This window comes from Myotis nattereri, assembly GCF_964212035.1.
Source record: "Myotis nattereri genome assembly, chromosome: 2".
In the NCBI taxonomy this organism is placed as follows: Eukaryota; Metazoa; Chordata; class Mammalia; order Chiroptera; family Vespertilionidae; genus Myotis; species Myotis nattereri.
Genome location: NC_138076.1, coordinates 110,240,211 through 110,258,481, shown reverse-complemented (window position 1 = coordinate 110,258,481; position 18,271 = coordinate 110,240,211). Strand labels below are relative to the sequence as shown.

General features: G+C 38.8%; 1 protein-coding gene across 3 annotated transcripts in view; it reads left to right on the top strand.

Moving 5' to 3' along the window:
• Nucleotides 1–18,271, top strand: part of IFT88 (intraflagellar transport 88) — a 169,321-nt gene that overhangs the window by 59,667 nt on the left and 91,383 nt on the right. For all 3 annotated transcript variants that reach the window (XM_081083541.1, XM_081083542.1, XM_081083543.1), the window contains 4 exons: nt 3,714–3,800; nt 9,456–9,555; nt 13,878–13,964; nt 17,260–17,446. In XM_081083541.1, the coding sequence (XP_080939667.1) occupies nt 3,714–3,800; nt 9,456–9,555; nt 13,878–13,964; nt 17,260–17,446 (461 nt within the window). The remainder of the gene's footprint in view (nt 1–3,713; nt 3,801–9,455; nt 9,556–13,877; nt 13,965–17,259; nt 17,447–18,271) is intronic.

Sequence of the window (18,271 nt, the reverse complement as noted above, 5' to 3'; positions counted from 1 at the left end):
AGATATATATTGATTAAACTTCTGGGAATTAAACGCCACATCTTGAAATGAGGCAGAGAAAAACAACACATAAGGGAAAAGTGATTAGAATGACAGTGGTAGTCTTAAATTAGTAACCTAAGCTCCCAGCTGAAGAACTTAAAAAAAGTACAGCAGAATCAACCCAAAGGAAGCAGAAAGAAAGAAATAATAACAGAAATCATTGACATTGGGGAGAGAAACAATAGATAACATCAATGACAAAAAAAAGAAGACACCAATGTCAGGAACAAGACGGGCTCTCACTACTGACCCTGCAGACATCAATAGGATAATAAGGGGTTACTACAAACATCCCTATACACATAAATTTGACAACTTAGGCTAAATAGACCACTTTTTTTAAAACACAAGCTACCACTACTCACCTAATATGAAATAGAGCACTTGAAGAGCCCTATATATATATTAGAGAAATTGAGTTTATTATTTTAAAAATCCCAAGAAATCTTACCCAATAGAAAAATGATAGCAAATGTTTAAAGAAGAATTAATATCAGTTCTACACAATCTCTTCCAGAAAAGAGTTCATTTTATAAAGCTAGTATTACCCTGATACCAAAATAAAACAAAGTACCAAGGGAGGTGGGGGACGGGGAATATAGACCAATATCTTATGAATAGTGATGCAAAAATCGTTCAGAAATTCTAATGAACCAAAATACTATCAAAATATAAAGACAATTATATGCCATGAGCAAGTGGGATTTATTCTAGGAATGCCGGATTGGCTTAGCATCTAAAAATCAGTTAATACATGATATGAATAGAATGAAAGACAAAAACAACATGATCGCCAGTATAAACCAAAAAACATTTTGGGCAAAATTCAAAATCCAAAAAACCTTAACCAAGCTAGTAGTAGGAAGGAAGTGCCTCAGTCTGGTAAAGGACATATATGACAAATCCACGTTTGACATCACACTTAATGGTAAAAGACTGACTACTTTCCTCCTCAGATCAGGAACAAGAAAAGGGTATCTACTCTCACCAGTTCTATTCAGCATATGCTGGAGATTCTAACTATGGAAATTAGGCAAGAAAGGGGATTAAGAGACATCCAGATTGGAAAGGAAGAAGTAAAACTATCTCTGTTTACAGATCACATGATCTTGAATACAGAATATCCAACATAAAATTTTAGAATCCACTAAAAAATGATTACCACTAATAAACAAGTTCAGCAAAGGTTGCAGAGTAAAGTATCAATATACAGAAGTCAATATATACTATAGAAAGATACTATTCTAATGACTTATATGAAAGTGAAAGTAACAATTATATTTACAATAGCATAAAATAATTAGGAATAAATATACTGCAAAACTTATGCCCTTAAAACTATAACCCATTTTGAAAAGAATGCTAAATAAATGAAATGATATCACATGCTAATGGATAGGCACTTAATGTTACTAAGATGGCAATGCTCCCCAAATTAATTTATAAATTCAACACAATCCCTGTCATAATCCCATCAGTGTTTTTTTAAGAAAATGACAAGTTGATCCTAAAATTTCTATGGAAATGTAAGGGATCCAGAATAGCCAAAACAATATTGAAAAAGAAGACACAATTGGAGGACTCAAACTGTAAATCTATAGCAATCAAGATAGTGTGATCGTGTTTAATCTAGTAGCATAAAGATAGATATATAAATCATTGGATGAAATTGAGTATTGAGAAATAAACTCTTACAGATATCCTCTATAATAAAAGGCTAACATGCAAATCGACCAAACGGCAGAACAACCAGTCACTATGATGCACACTGACCACCAGGGGGCAGACGCTCAATGCAGCAGCTGCTCCCGGGTGGTCAGGGCACTCTGCTCAGCTAGAAGCCGGGCTCACAGCTGGCGAGCGTAGTGGCGGTGACGGGAGCCTCTCCCACCTCTGCAGCAGCACTAAGGATGTCCAACTGATGGGGAGCAGGCCTAAGCCATCAGTGGGACATCCCCTGAGGGCTCCCAGACTGCAAAAGGGCGCAGGCCAGGCTGAGGGGACGCCCCTCCAAGTGCACAAATTTCCTGCACTAGGCCTCTAGTTGTCAATAAAGGTACCAGTACAATTCCACAGGAAAAAAGATAGTCTTTTCAACAGATGGTGCTGGGACAATAGATATTTGCATGCAAAGGAAGGAAGCTGGACCTCTCTCACACACCAAACACAAAAAAGTACTTCAAAATAGATCATAGCCCTAACTAAATGTAAGGGCTAGCTAGACCTGAAAAATTCTTAGTAGCAAAAAAAAATGGAAGTAAATATTAAAGACCTTGTGTTAAGACAATGGCTTTTTAGATATGACACCAAAAGCACATGAAAAGAAAAAAATAGGTGAATTAGACTTCATCAAAATTTAAAACTTTTGTTCTTCAAAGAATTTCATCAAGAAAGTGAAAAGACGATGCACAGAATTCGAGAAAATATTTGCAAACCATATATCCAAGAAGGGACTTATTTCTGTGATATATAAAGAGGTCTTCTAATTCAATAATTAAAAGATCATAACCTAGTTAAAAATGTACAAAGGGTCTGAGTAGACATTTCTTCAAAATAGATATGCAAATGTCTAATAAGCACTGTAAAAGATGCTCAACTTCTGTACTTACTAGAAAAATGCAATTCAGCACCACCATGAGATAACACTAATATGACTATAATAAAAAAAGACAGATGTAATAACAAGTATTGGTGATATCACATCCAGTGGTATGACTAATAGAAAAGACAGATGTAATTATTGGCAAGGATGTAGAGAAATTGAATGGTGGGAATGTAAAATGGTACAGCCACTTTGGAAAACTGTGGAAATTCCTCAAAAGATTAAGCCAGAAATTTTTCTCCTAGGTGTGTACCCAACAGAAATTAGAGCAGTTGTCCATACAATAACTTATATAGGAATGTTCATAGCAGCATTATTCATACTATCCAAAAAGTAGAAACAACCCAAATGTCCACAAACTGATGAATAAATGACACATGGTCTTTTCATACAATGGAATAATATTTAGCCATAAAAAAGATACATAGGAACCATAACATTATGATAAACTAGAAGCCCAGTGCACAAATTCGTGTATGGGAGGGGTCCGGTCAGCCTTCCCTGATCAGGCCGGGCCTGCTCGGGGGAGGGGCTGTGGGCAATTGGCTGGCTGGCCCTGCCCTCTGGTTGAACTCCCAGTTGAGGGGACAATTTGCATATTAGCCTTTTATTATATAGGATAAGAAAAACCAGTCACAAAAGACCACATATTCTGTGATTCTACTTACATGAAAGAAAGGTATAGAAGAGGCAAATCTATATAGGCATGTAGTAATTCACTTTTATTTAACACACACTATTTCTTTAATGGCCATTTCCTTTAATGTCCACAGATAGTGCAGGTTATGGAATGTCAGCTGAAGAGCCATTTTTTTTCCAAGTTCCTCTTTCTTCCTTTAGTTTGTCAGCATGTGTCATAAAGTAGAAGGAAAGTGAACTGTTGACTCAGAAGGCAGTCATGGCTTCCATTTCCTAGTCAGGATTTTCAACCTGACTTATAGATTTCTAGTGTAGCTGTTTATCATTCAGTAGGCTTCATGGTATGTTAACTTTGATAGATAATGTTTATACTTTTTTTACATTTTATACCATGTTTCTTTATAAAAAAATTTTTGTTTGTTTGTTATAGAAAAGCCATGGCTGAAAAATACATCATGACAGCTGCAAAACTCATTGCTCCTGTAATTGAAACATCTTTTGCTGTAGGATATGATTGGTAAGAGGGAAATTCAGTATAAGTAGATGCGTATGGTATTTTCTTTTCTTAATTTATACTTTTATTGGTTTAAATTTTTATCTGATATGATTTGTAAATATTTTCTCTTATTTTGGTTGTCTTGTCATTTTGTAGATTGTTTCTTTGCTTTACAGAAACTTTAGTTTGATGTAGTGTCACTTGTTTAGTTTTTCTTTTGCTCCTTATGCTTTAGGTGTCATATCCAGGCATTGCCAAGACCGATGCCAAGGAGCTTTTCCCCATGTGTTTGGTTTTTTTCTAGGAACTTTATGGTTCTCATTTCTCATTTTATTTGAGTCTTTTCTCTTTTTCCCCCCCAGATAATCTAGCTAAAGATTTGTCAGTTTTGTCTGTCTTTACAAAAAACTAGCTCTTATTTTTGTTGCCCTTTTCTATTGTTTTTCTAGTTTCTGTTTCATTTATTTCGTCTCTAGTCTTTGTGTTTTTCTCTTTATTTCCTTTGGGCTTAGTTTGTTTTTACATTTTTAGTTCCTTGAGGTGTATAATTTTAATGATTTTTTTTCTTAATGTAGGTATTTATTGCTATAAACTTCTCTTTTAGAACTGCTTTTGCTGCATCCCATAAGTGTTGGTATGTTTTGTTTTCATTTTATTTGTTTTAAGATATTTTTTAAATTTTTCTTTTGATTTCCTCTTTCACCCATATGTTACTCAGGAATGTGATTTTTAATTTCTACATATTTGTGAATTTTTCAGTTTTCCTCTTGTTACTGATTTATAATTCCATACCATTTGCTAAGGTTTGTTTTGTAACAACACATGATCTATCCTGGAGAAAGTGTGTTTGCTTGAGAAGAATGTGTATTCTACTACTGTTGGATGGAATGTTCTGTATATCTCTGCTAGGTCAATCTGAGCTAAGGTATAATTCAATTCCAATATTCCCTTTTTCATTTTCTGTTTGGATAATTGATCTATTATTGAAAGTAGGGTCTTGAAATTTCCTGCTATTATTCTATTGTTATTTCTTCCTTCAGATCTGTTATTATTTGCTTAATATATTTTAGTGCTGTGATAGTAAATACATTTATAGTTATGATTGTTATATCTTCTTGATAAGTAGACCTTTTTGTTGTTACATAGTGACTTTTTTATATTTTGTTACAGACTTTGACTTAAAGTCTATTTTGTCTAAGTATAGCTACGTTTTTGCTTTCCCTTATATATGGACTACTAGAAGGCCCGGTGCATGAAATTCATTCACGGGGTGAGGGGGTCCCTCAGCATGGCCTGCACCTTCTCCAATCTGGGACCCCTCAGGGGATGTCCAACTGCCTCTCACAATCCGGGACCACTGGCTCCTAACCACTCACCTGCCTGCCTGCCTGATCGCTCCTAACCCCTCTGCCTGCCTGCCTGATCACCCCTAACTGCTCCCCTACCAGCTTAATCGCCGGTAACTGCTCCCCTGCTGGCCTGATAGCCCCTAACTACCTCTGCCTCACCCTGCACCCGGGACCCAAGATTCCCTCCTCCAACCAGTTGCAGGCACCCGGGATCTGGGCTTCCCTCCCTCTGGCCGGCCGCAGGCATCCAGGACCCAGACCAGCTTCGCCCAGGCCGGCTGTAACCACAGGGGACTGTGGGTGGGCGGCTTCGCCCAGGCTACAGCTGCAGCCGCTGGCTCCCAGGACCACGGGGCGGGTGGCTTGTCCCTCTCCTGGGCTGTAGCCGCAGGTGCTGGCACCCGGGACCGTGGGGCGGGCAGCTTGTTCCTTTCCCGGGCTGCAGGCGCCGGTGAAGCCACTGGCACCCAGGACCGTGAGGCAGGCAGCTTGTCCCTCTCCCGGCCACAGCCTGGCTAATCCCCATTCATCTCTCGCAAGCTCATTTGTGCCTGGCTGGTCCCCATTCCTCTCTCCCCAGTGTTGAGTGTCTGAGCCGTTAAGGCAGTGGTTCTCAACCTTCCTAATGCCGCAACCCTTTAATACGCCAGGTACTTGTATGTGGGTGTATTTGCATGTGGGCAGACCCTCCTGGAGACAGATAGAGGAGTGGTGTCTCGGTTCCTAAGACCATCGAAAATATGTGTTTTCCGATGGTCTTAGACGACCCCTGTGAAAGGGTTGTTCGACCCCCAAAGGGGTCGCGACCCACAGGTTGAGAACTGCTGCGTTACTGCATGATGTCATGAGGGCATGATGACCATTTGCATATTAGCTCTTTATTATATACGGAATATATTTTTTTCCATCCCTTGAATTTGAGCCTATGTGTGTCCTTACAGCTGAAGTGAGTCTCTTGTAGACATAATATAGTTAGGATTTGTTTTTAATCTATTCAGACACTCTATGCTTTTTTATTGGAGAATTTAATCCATTTACACTGAAAGTAATTTTTTATAGCTAAGAATATTTATAGGTTAATTAGTAATTATTGATAGGCACTAATGCCATCATATTACATTCTGGTTCTTTTGTAGTTGCTTTGTTTCTTCTTCCTCCTTTTTCTTTTGCTGTCTTTGTGAATTGATGATTTTCTGTAGTGGTATGGTTTTATTCCCTTCTCTCTCTGTTTTGTGTATCTACTGTAGGTTTTTGCTTACATAAATATCTTATAGATATAACAGTCTATTCTAAGCTAATAACAACTTGAATTGCATAGAAAAGCTGTCCATTTACACTCCCCATAATTTTGATCTTGATGTCATAATTTACCCCTTTTTATATTGTGTATCCACTAACAAATTCTTGTAGCTATACTTATTTGTAATATTTTTTCTTTCAACCTTTAAACTAGAGTTAAGTGATTGACATATCACCATAATAAAATATTAAAGTATTCTGAATTTGACTATATAGTTACCTTTTCCAGTATATTTTATATTTTTATACATTTTTATGTTACTAGTTAGTGTCCTTTCATTTCATCTTAAAGAACTCCTTTCAGCATTTCTTATAAAGCAGGTTAGTGGTAATGAATTCCCTCAGCTTTTGTTCATTTGGTAAATCTCTTTTTCATTTCTGAAAGACAACTTTGCCAGGTAAAGTATTCTTGGTTGCCCTTTTTCTTTTTCTTTTCTTTTTTTTTTTTTTTAGCAATTTGAATATATCATCCCACTCTCCTGACCTGCAGGTTTCTGCTAAGAAATCTGCTAAAATCCTTATGGGGATTCCTTATATGTAAGTAATTATTTTCCTCTTGCTGATTTTAAAATTTTCTCTTGTGTGTAACTTTAGCCAGCTTTATTATAATGTGTCTTAGAGAAGATTGTTTTGGGTTAAAATTTTGGAGTTACCCATTAGCTTCATGAACTTGGATGTTCAAATCTCTCTCCAGATTTGGGAAGTTCTTAGCCATTATTTCTTTAAAATAAGCTCTCTGCTCCTTCTCCCTCTCTTGTTCTTCTTGGACTCTAGTAATACGTAGATTATTTCTTTTAATGATATCCCAAAATGCATGTAGAATTTTTTACTCTTATTCATTCTCTATTTTGCTCCTCTGACTGATTATTTCAAATGACCTGTCTTCTAGTTCATTAATTCTTTCTTGGCTTGGTTGAGTCTCCTGTTGAAGCTTTTTATGAATTCTTTAGTTCAGTAATTGTGTTCTTCAACTCTAGGATTTGTTTACTTTTTAATGGTTTCTATGTCTTTGTTGAATTTCTTTATTAACTCATTGTGTTCCTAATTTCATTTAGTTGTCTGTTTTCTTGTAATTGACTCAATTTCTTTAGAGGATTATTCTAAATTTATTGTCAGACAGTTAATAGATTTCCATTTTTTATGGTCACTCATATAAGTGTCGCTACAGTGGGGCCTTGACTTAGGAGTTTAATTCGTTCCGTGATGGAGCTCGTAACTCAAAGTACGCGTATGTCAAATCAAAAAGTGGACGAGTGAGACACATGATGCTGGGCTGATGTTGTGGCGTTCACTGTGACGTTCACTGCGCCAACTAGCAGTGGGGTATCTGAAGCTGGCTTGTAACCCGAATTTTAGCTCGCAACTCAAAGCAAAAAATCGGCCGAGAGATGGCTCGTATCTCGAAAAACTCGTTAGTCAAGGCCCCACTGTAGTTTCTTTGGGTGATAATATATTTCATTGTTTATGATCCTTGTGCCCTTGTGTTGGTGTCTGTATACTTGAGGAAGTTGGAACCTCTTCCAGTCTTTACAGATTGACTCTGTTGGGCAAAGCCCCTCACCAATCAGCCTGTGCAGAGATTCTGGGTGTACCATCTGGTGGTGTTTGCCAGCAGGCTGCTGGGGTACTTGGGTAGGCAGGTCTGGTGGCTGAATTAGCAGATCAGCAGGCCTAGTGCTTAGGTACACAGGGACCTGCCTAGTACTGTATGTAGGGGTGCACCTGGGTCAATTGGGACAGGCTTTGTGTTTGAATCTGTGGTTATGTGGCTGGGACCTCGGTCTGCATGGACACACCTGGATTCTAGGTCCCCAAGGGCAAATCAGGCACTAGGGACTACTGGGGTGGGTTCAGCATCTAGGTCCCCAGAGGCTAGTCTGGTACTGGCATAGACCAGGAGCCTGGTTTTGCAGGAGTCTACCTGGAAGCTAGGGCTACATGGGCCAGCTTAGCCCCAGAGCAGTCCTGGAGTCTGGGGCTACAGGAGTTGGCCTCTAGCTGGGGCCCTCAGGAACTGACTTGAAGGTTGGGTCAGTAGAGGTTGTTGTGGCACTTAGATGGACCAGAAACCTGAATCTATGGGAGCTGCCCTTGGCTGGTCTATTGGTCTAGGCCAGTGGCTTTGAAACATTTGGTAACCAGACCTTCAGTAAAAAATATATTTTCCATTGTTTTTTTTTGTTTTTGTTTTTTTAAATATATTTTATTGATTTTTTACAGAGAGGAAGGGAAAGAGATAGAGAGTTCATGAAACAGTCCTTGCCCTTATTATGTACAATGCCCATTGGTATTTTTTCTATTATGTTTTTTTAAATAAGGTTCATGATCATATTTTAAATTAATCATGTTAATTAATCTAACTAATCCTAAATTGATCTCAATTGACCTCAATTTTAAGACCAGTGGTCTTCATACAATGGGTATTGGGTTCAGATTCTTGACAGTTTCCTACCTGTGTGGGCTCAGGTCTCCATTTTCCTACCCATAAAGTAGAGACAATGCCTATCATTCAAGATTGTTATGGGGATTAAATGTGACAATGCTTGTAAAGAATTGGCACAGTGCCTACTATACTGTAAAAAAAAAATAGACATTCTGTGTGCTTTGGGGAACAGACCTACAATTGTCTGTTCAAGTTTGAACTCAAAAAAATTAAATATGTTCTATAGTTTCTTTTGAATTTTCCTCACCATCACATCATTTAAGATGAAAAAATATATAAAAACAATTTTACATGTTGGAAATTGTTTTAGTAAATGAAAAAATCAGAATGTAGCTGTCAATCCAGTTTCACTTAAAATACCATAAATATTTAGAAATGACAGCAGGCTAGTGAAAAATTGGGTGAGGAAATCATTTGAGAACTAAAGAATTCAGTAACTTAATGCCATTATTGGAAGAAAGCAAGTACTTAGCCTTACATAACACTAGGGACACTTAAAAAAAATTTTTCAAAAGTCACATTTAAGAAAAACAACAATAACAAAATACTAAAACAAAATAACCTTTTTCCCACTTTACATTATAGGTGTGTCGAAGTTGTGAAAGCTTCTCAATATGTAGAGCTAGCAAATGACCTGGAAATAAACAAAGCAATTACATATTTGAGACAAAAGGACTTTAACCAAGTAAGTTTAAAAACTTAGATGAAATTTCATGTTAATGGAACAAAACAATAGTATTGGGGAACTCCTCTCTAGAATAATGTTACCTCTGAATATTTTGAGGTTGGGTGACTTCTGTCTGACCATAATTTTCATTAGTATGATACTTTGTTTGAATTTTGACCAGTTTGTCCTGTTTTTTGTTTGTTTGTTTTTTAAATCCTAACCCTAGGACATGTTTTTATTGACTTTAGAGAGGAAAAGAGAGACAGAGAAACATCGATATGAGAGAGAAACATCAATCAGTTGCCTCCCGTATGCACCCCGACTAGGATTGAACCTGCAACCTAGGTATGTGTCCTGACCAGGAATTGAACCTGCTACCTTTTGGTGCATGGGACAACATTCCAACCAACTGATCCACCTGGCCAGGGCAGTCCTGTTTCTTAAAATGTAAATGCTTTTTAGGTAAAACATGATTGTTTACTAAATTACTAAACTATGTTCTAGTCCAAAGATCAACTTTCTCCTAGAGGTTTTCAAGCTGCTGCCTGAAGGTGTAAGGTTTTTCAGAATTAGGTATTATGTGTGTGAGAAAGAAGGCCAGGACCTGGAATGGCAGCCTGGTGCTCCCATCCACTGTTTTCACTTGCTCTCTGTTTTGTTTTTGTTTTTCTTATTGATGTTGCATTGCGCCTAAAAGGGTCCTACTGATCACACAGTTTCAGAATCCTCCAGGATCTCTCACTGTACCACTCCTTTCTTGCTGCCTTGGGTGAAGGTGGAACAGGTGAGACATAGTTGACAAACCAGAATAGACAGCTTTATAAGAGGGGGAAGGGGACAAAAGAGAATAAACAGAATGAAACTTGATATTCTAGTTTATCAAACCAATGGTAAGTGTCATATGTGCCAGCAACCAGAAAACTCAGCTCCTCTGAGTTTAGACCCAGAGAGCAAGGGCCAGAGAACATACTATCCCAAGCCTGTGTTTTCAGGCTTTCTTCCAACTGAAGGACCTTCCTTTTTTCTAGGAGACTATAGGAATCACTAACTTCTTCTAGTCATTTCTAGAGCGGTGAGGAGAATGCCATCGACTCCGGTGTTCATGTTATGAATACGTGATTAATACAGTGCAGTGCCATGGACTGATTCCATTTTGTGTATGAATTTAGTGTGCTTTACATTGCTTTAGCACCCTGGCTGGTGTGGGTCAGTGATTAGAGTGTTGGTCCGAGCACCGAAGGATGGAGGGTTTGATTTCCAGTCAAGGGAAGGTGCCTGGGTTGCAGGTTCCATCCCCAGCCCAGTTGGAGTGTGTGGGAAGCAACCAATTGATGTGTCTCTCTCTCTCTTTCCCTCCCTTCCACTCTCTCTCTAAAAAAAAAAAAAAAAAAAAAAAAAAAAAAATCAAACGAAAAAATACCCTCGGGTGAGGATTTAAAAAATTGCTTTAGCATTTGTAAAGCACTAAAAAAACTTTTCAAAGGGTCTTTATATCTATTCTTTTATTTGATCATTACACTGTTGGTCATTAAAAGTGCCACTGATAGCTCTTTAATGCTGCTGTCATGCTGCTTGAATGGAAGTGAAGGGAGACAGCTTGTTCTTTGTTATCCTGCTGAGGTCATCTCTGGACCAAAAGAAATAATTTTTGTTTGTGTGATAAGTACTGTAATAGGTCACAAAATAGAAAAAAAATGTTTGCCAATTTTCTCAATATTTCATTTTTAAATGATCTTTTCAGAAAGATTTAACAATGTATTACCATAGTTCAAGGCTTTAATAACAATCTCTTTACCTGTATTTTAAGTCAGAATGTACTCTCCGCTTTCTTTTCAACTAGGGAGTTTTCTTTCCCTCTCACGTGACTTCAGAAATTAATGGCTGTGTATTAATTCCTGTTCACATGACTTATGTTTTAAATTAGCACATACATTTGTGACATAATCTGAAAGTAAAGATAAAAACATCTCAATTCTTATTCAAAGTGAAATGCAACTTATAAACTTACATAAATAGTGGCTTTTCCATGAATAGTATGGAGACTGAGTGAGGGGTCAGTAAGGTGACTTCCACTGGTGTGCAGTACAAGCAGCAGTCACTTCCGATATAGGTTTTAGGAGCTTCTTGGCAGTTTAATAGAGGACTTTTTCAAGAACATAAGTGAAAGAGAATCACAAAAGCAAGGGCATGTTTAGGTTTTTTTCTTCCAGATTTTACTTTGTGGAATTATAAACTGTTGGCCTAGAAACTCCCAACAGTTTTCTTAAAAGTAATAAAAAAAAAACAACCCTGAAAATAATTATTATTTACTTATATTATAACCAAGGCTTATGGAATCTACTATTTTTAAATCTTCTGCCCTTAAAAACAGTGAGTCAACTATGTTTCATGGTACTTCGTTTGAGTTCAGACATTTGAACAGCATATAGGTCAGGTATTTTCAATACCAGCGGCTGATGGCCAATGTCAAAGCTCAAGTAGGACTTTTGCTGGGACACAGTGCTCTCTGGGAGCAGGAGGCACAACAAGGCAAAGCATTTTTTACTCAGTAAATGCATTTGGAAGGGAGGAGAAAAGAAGGAAGAAAGGAAGAAAGAAGGAGAGAGGGAGGGAGGGAGGGAAGGAAGGAGGAAGGAGGAAGGAGGAAGGAAGACCCATCATCTTTTTCTAATTCTTTTTTTACACCCTGATATATCTCGGTAATTTCCAGTTTGATAACTCATTCACCTTTCATGCAAGGTGTCTGGCCATTCCAAATGTCCTGTTTGGTTACGATTATCTCAGACCTTTAGGTGGTTAAAAGTGTACTTTGATTTCTCATGGCTTTAAAATGTACTTCTGTTTGTGTCTACTTCATATCATTTTCTGTATTTCTTCCCCTTCTGGAATTCCAGTTATGTTTGTCAGTGGTGGTCGGGGGGGGGGGGGGGGCACCATCTCTGGCCTAGGTAAGCTCTGGCCAGAGACAGTACTCTGTGCCCCCCAGTTCTTGTCTTGCTTGTAGGAATGAATCCAAGCAAGAGACAACAAATAGCAAAAGCAGGTGAGGATTTATTCGTAGGAAAGAAATACACTCAGGACCTGAGTGGGCAACTCATCCAGCAAGACTGAACCAAGTGCCCTGAGCAGGCAGCTCAGCTGACTGAGGCCAAACCGAGTGTCCTGATATTTGGGAGTTAGAGGATTTTTACTCCTAGGCTGGAACGCCCCTAGGCAAGGAGCAAGTCACCCTCTCCCTCATGTCTCAAAGCAACGTATCTATAAGTTATAAGGCTCTTCATCTAGGTGCTCTCCACCAGTTAGACCACATCCTGGAGGGCTCTAAATCTTTGCCCCTCACATGGAGGCCTGCCACCTCCATTGTCTGTTTTCAGTTTGTCGCTTCTCACACATATTTTCTCCAAGCCCCAGCTGCCTCTCCCAGCTCATATCTTTCTAGCCGCCTACTCTAACATGTTTATATGAGATTTCACTCTGTTCCTATATGTCTCTTATGGTCTTTTCTAAAAACATTTTTTAGCCTTTTATTTTTCTGTGCTTATTTTACTAGTATTTAGTTGGAACATTTTCTGGGATCTTGTTTTATCTTCAAATCCTGGTTGCCTCTTTAGCTCTCCAGTGCCTTCACAAAGTATTTTCAGTATTTTATTTAATTTTCTAATTGTTCTCTGTAGGAGAATGGTCTTCTATAGGCTAGTTTCTAATAGCCAAAAGCAGAAATTCTAGAATTATTTTACAAAATGCAAATTGGATCATGTCGTTTAGGTAATACCTTACGGCCCACCCCATTATGCAAAGCAAACGAAACTGTGTAACAAGACTCACAGGCTAGATATTTACTTTCTCTTCTGCTGTGTCTAATATGGAATTAAACCCATCTATTGCATTCTTAATTTTATTATTTATTTTTTTAAATACATAAATATTTTTAATTGATTTCATAGAGGATGGGAGCGGGAGAGAGAAATAAAAGCATCAGTGATGAGAATCACTGATTGCCTGCCTTCTACTGGGGATCAAACTCAAAACATGGGCATGTGCCCTTGACCAAAATCAAACCGGGAACTCTTCAGTCTGCAGGCCAACGCTTTATCCACTGAGCTAAACCAGCTAGGACCATTCTTAATTTTAGTTATTGTATTTTTAGTGTAATTTTATTTTTTATAAATTTTAATTCTCAAATGAAATTCTCAATTTGTCATCTGTTTTTTAAAACATATTAATGAAGCTGTCTTTTGTCAGTCCCTGCTCCTACAGTTCAGATACTAATCTTGCCCCAACTGTAAACCTGAACACTGTCATATTACATTGGTAATAACTTTCAGATATTTTATTTCTAGGCTATAGAGACTTTGAAAATGTTTGAAAAAAAGGACAGTAGAGTGAAAAGTGCAGCTGCAACCAACCTCTCATTCCTGTATTATTTGGTAAGTTTTATGTTTTTACAACTAAGAGTTGATAATGTGGTATTTTCATGTTGCTAAATTTCTGCCTGAGGAGCTGGCCTAAGGAGAGGCTCACGAGAGGACATGCAGAATGTCAGTGGTATGGCATATATGGAGGGTCAGGTCATGAAAAGTTCTGGGTTAAGGGTTGAGTTTATGGGCATGAGTGAGAGGACCATCTCAGGAGGAGAAGGGAGGGTGAAAAGTAGTGGAAACATCACATCATGAAATTGTAGAGTGTAGACCTGGGAGATGAGCTGGAGACACATTTCAGTTCGATGCTAGTAATAACAAAAGTGACATCTTAGGTTATATGACTTATGTAAGGTCAAAGTGTCATCTGTAACAAGCAGAAGTTGAACACCTATGGATGCCAATCATGGGGAATACCAAAAGGCTAAAAGCTTCCTAAAAACGGAACATTCTTAATTTAGAGTGAAGGTGGCAGGTGGGTAGAGAAGGAAGGAAGAAAGGTTGGTTGAAAGTAGAGAATAACAAATTAATGTGAGATACTAAATGCTTAGAAATTCAGAGGAAGCAAATAGCATTTTAATTTAGGGATTTGGGGGACAATCCCAGAGAGAAGTTGGATCTTAAAAGTCAGACTATAGATAAAAGAGAAGGGGACATTTGTGTGGAAACTAAGGGAGTAAACAAAGCACAGAGGCAAGAAAGCTGGGAGGGATGGGGTACTTAGGATCATTGTGTTTGATTCTACTACCCTCTCAGAGCTTCTGGTTTGTGCACATTGAGAATTGTTGCCACATAGAACCTCTCTTATGGTGGAAAGATGTTATGGCCCTCATGTGTTAAGAGGGAAAGGAGATAAAACCCCTGGTGAGGAAGGACCCCAGTGTTTTATTCTGTTGGCATGAGAGTGGTGCCAGGGGCATGTCCAGAGGAGTGTGTGATTAGGGGGACAGATGCCAAGTTTGTTCTTAAATATATTTTTAAAATTTTTGTAGTGATGGTGATATAATTCAAATGGCCAATGAGGCATGTGGAACACTGTACTCAGACAGGAAGTCAGATTAGAGATAAAATTTGATGATTGTCTCTGTGCATAATAAGTTTTCATAATAGATGCTATTGTGTGCCCCAAAAATTATGTGTTGAAGCCCTAAGCCCAATGTCGGCAGGCATCTCAGTCCTTCACAATGCTTCTCTAGCAGGAGAGCCTAAACTTCCTACATGGGATAGGGTCCATTGAGGAGACCCAAGTGCACAGGTGTTTATCAAGTTCCCTTGTGCATTGAATTTGTTGTCACCTTATTGGGCAAAATGAACATGGGAGAGAAACATACAGGGGCATGAAGATTGGTCCCTGTGATCCATTGGGGCCATTGTTTTAACAGTGAGTGTATCACTGCCTGCATACCAGGCCTAGTTATTCACATCCTTTCCATATGCAAAATGTACATACCCCTCCCAACACTCTCATAGTCTCATCATCGTAGTGAAAGACCAACCACTGCATAAGGTCTAGATAGAGATTGAGCTTTATCAAACACAGATCCTCTTGATCTAAAGATCAGGGAACAAAAAAAAAAAAATGTAATCTGCCCCGTACACTTAATAACCTATGGTGAGATAAGGCTAGGAAAACTGTAATAGACACTCCTATCCAAAAGGGGTGGGATGGAGGCATTAGTTCCTAGCAGTTCTGAAACCCAGCTAAGCACTTGTGGTCAGTGCCCCCTGAACATGGGAAAAGAGAGTGATCTTTGATGAGGGCCCAGCTCTGATCCCTGGTGGGTAGTCCCCAATCCTTTGGTCTCTCTGGCTCTTGGCTCTACCCTCCGAGAGCACCTTACTTTTACAGAAAAAAATCAATAACAACCTATGTTTGCAGCTGGTTAACTCTCTTAGCCTGCTTTTTGCCCAGAGAAATTGGGGACCCAGAGGCCTTTTTCATTTTGTTCTATGTCTGTCCCTTTAATGCAAGCTGGCAACACTTTATTTATTCCAACTCCCTTAAAAACTTGGAAATTTTCTATACATCTTATTGGGGTGTTCTTTATGCCCCCAAAGCCACATCCATAATTCTTTTCAAGGCAGACCCTTTTCTACTTACCATAGATGTATGAGGCTGCTGTGGAACAGAGTCCTAAACATACTACCTGAGAGAGAAGGTTGGCTCTGTTAGGCACTATCATAAATATGAAATGTTTCCAAAGATGATAGAGCCACATTCTTGATTTGATCTCTGCCCTGCAGCCATTTCTTTGAGGATCTCTTGTCACCAAGACATGAAATATATAAATGCCTCTGAACTGTACATTTTTAAAGGGTAAATATTTGAAATATATCTCAACTTTTCAGAAATTCCATCAGGGAGTGTTATAAGAGAAGGGATATGGGATTTAGAACATGCACAGTGGTGGAGATGCTGTGGGGGTTAAGGAGAAGAAGGGGTGTTTGGGGATCTGAGCAGAGGTTACCATTCAGTCAGTGAATTGCCTAGCATGTCCAGAAGCCACCCAAGGGGGACTTCATGGAGCAGCTGCCTCCTTTGGGTGTACTGCCAAGACTTAGCATGGATCTGGGTCACCATTGTCAGGAGGGACAGTGTAGGCAGGAAGAAGAGTCAGGTGTGGAGTAGTTGTGAATGAGGACAGGCAAGAACCCAGGCATTTCTGTATCAGACAAGCATTTGATGGCCGGAAAAGGACCTGCAGAGAGGAAGGCTGCTGCTTCATATTCTAGAAGTTCCCTTCAGCCAACTCTGGACAAGAGCCACACAGGTAAAGGTGTTCTGGGAACTGTGGCTCCTGGCTTAGCTAAGCCAACAGGGCACCAAAGGCCACGCCACCGAAGAACTGAGAGGTCCCCGTGGCTCACATGAATGATGGCAGGGTCCTGATGGAGCACTTGGCAGCAAGACAGTATGAAGGAGTGCAGACAATCGAGTGCTAGACATGTAGGACCTAGTAGGTGACCCACCCAGTTACATCAGGACAGACAGACAGTGATGCCTTCATAACTACTTTAGGACTTGAGGTTTAAGAAGCATGGTTTGCAGTAAACACTGATGTGAAATTTGGGCATTTGAAATGGAAACATCTACATATAGTGATGTTATTCAAAACATGAGACCGTGGAGACATCAATCATAAGACACTTAGGTAGTTGAAAGTGCTGATGAGTACAAATCTTTTGTAGAATAAGCCTATCAAATGGAGATATGTAAAATACTTGTTTCTGTTTTTCCTGTCTGTAATCTCAAAAAAAAATATTTGATGAACTTCAAATAACTTGTATATGTTTTGTGCTTTAGGAAAATGACTTTGCACAAGCCAGCAGCTATGCAGATTTAGCTGTAAACTCTGATAGATATAATCCATCTGCTCTTACTAACAAAGGGAATACAGTGTTTGCAAATGGTGATTATGAGAAGGCAGCTGAATTCTATAAAGAGGCTCTGAGAAATGATTCTTCTTGTACTGAAGCACTTTATAATATTGGTAAGTAAGAGAGGATAAGTTGTTTTTTGTACTTTTTAAAATTTATTTTTATTGTTGAGAGTATTACAGATGTCCCCCATTTTCCCCCTTTGCCCCCCTCTACCCAGCTCCCACCCCACCCAGACTTTCACCACTATTGTCTGTGTCCATGGGCTATGCATATATGCATATAAGTTCTTAGGTTGATCTCTTCCCGCCCTCCCCTCCCCACTTCCCTCAGATATCTGTCAGTCTGTTCCATGCATCCATGACTCTGGACCTATTTTGTTCATTAGATTCCACATATAAATGAGATCATATGATATTCATCTTCCTCTGACTTACTTATTTCACTTCGCATAATAATGTCTAGGTCCATCGATGCTGTCTCAAAGGGTAAGAGGTCCTTCTTCTTTACAGCTATATAGTATTCCAATGTGTAAATGTACCACAGCGCTTTTATTCTCTCATCTACTGATGGGCACTTAAGCTGTTTCCAGGTTTTAGCTATTGTAAATAACTGTACTATGAACATAAGGAGGCATATATTCTTTCTGATTGGTATTTCATGATTCTTAGGATATATTGCCAAGGTTGGGATTGCTGGGTCAAATGGCAGTTGCATTTTTAAATTTTTGAAGAAACTCCATTCTATTTTCCATAATGGCTTCAACAGTCTGCATTCCTACCAGCAGTACTAGGGTTCCCTTTTATCCACATCCTCTCCAGCACTTGTCATTTGTTGATTTCTTGATGGTAGCCATTCTGACAGGTGTGAGGTGATACTTCATTGTCATTTTAATTTGCATCTCTCTGATGATCAGCAACGCAGTATTTTTTCACATG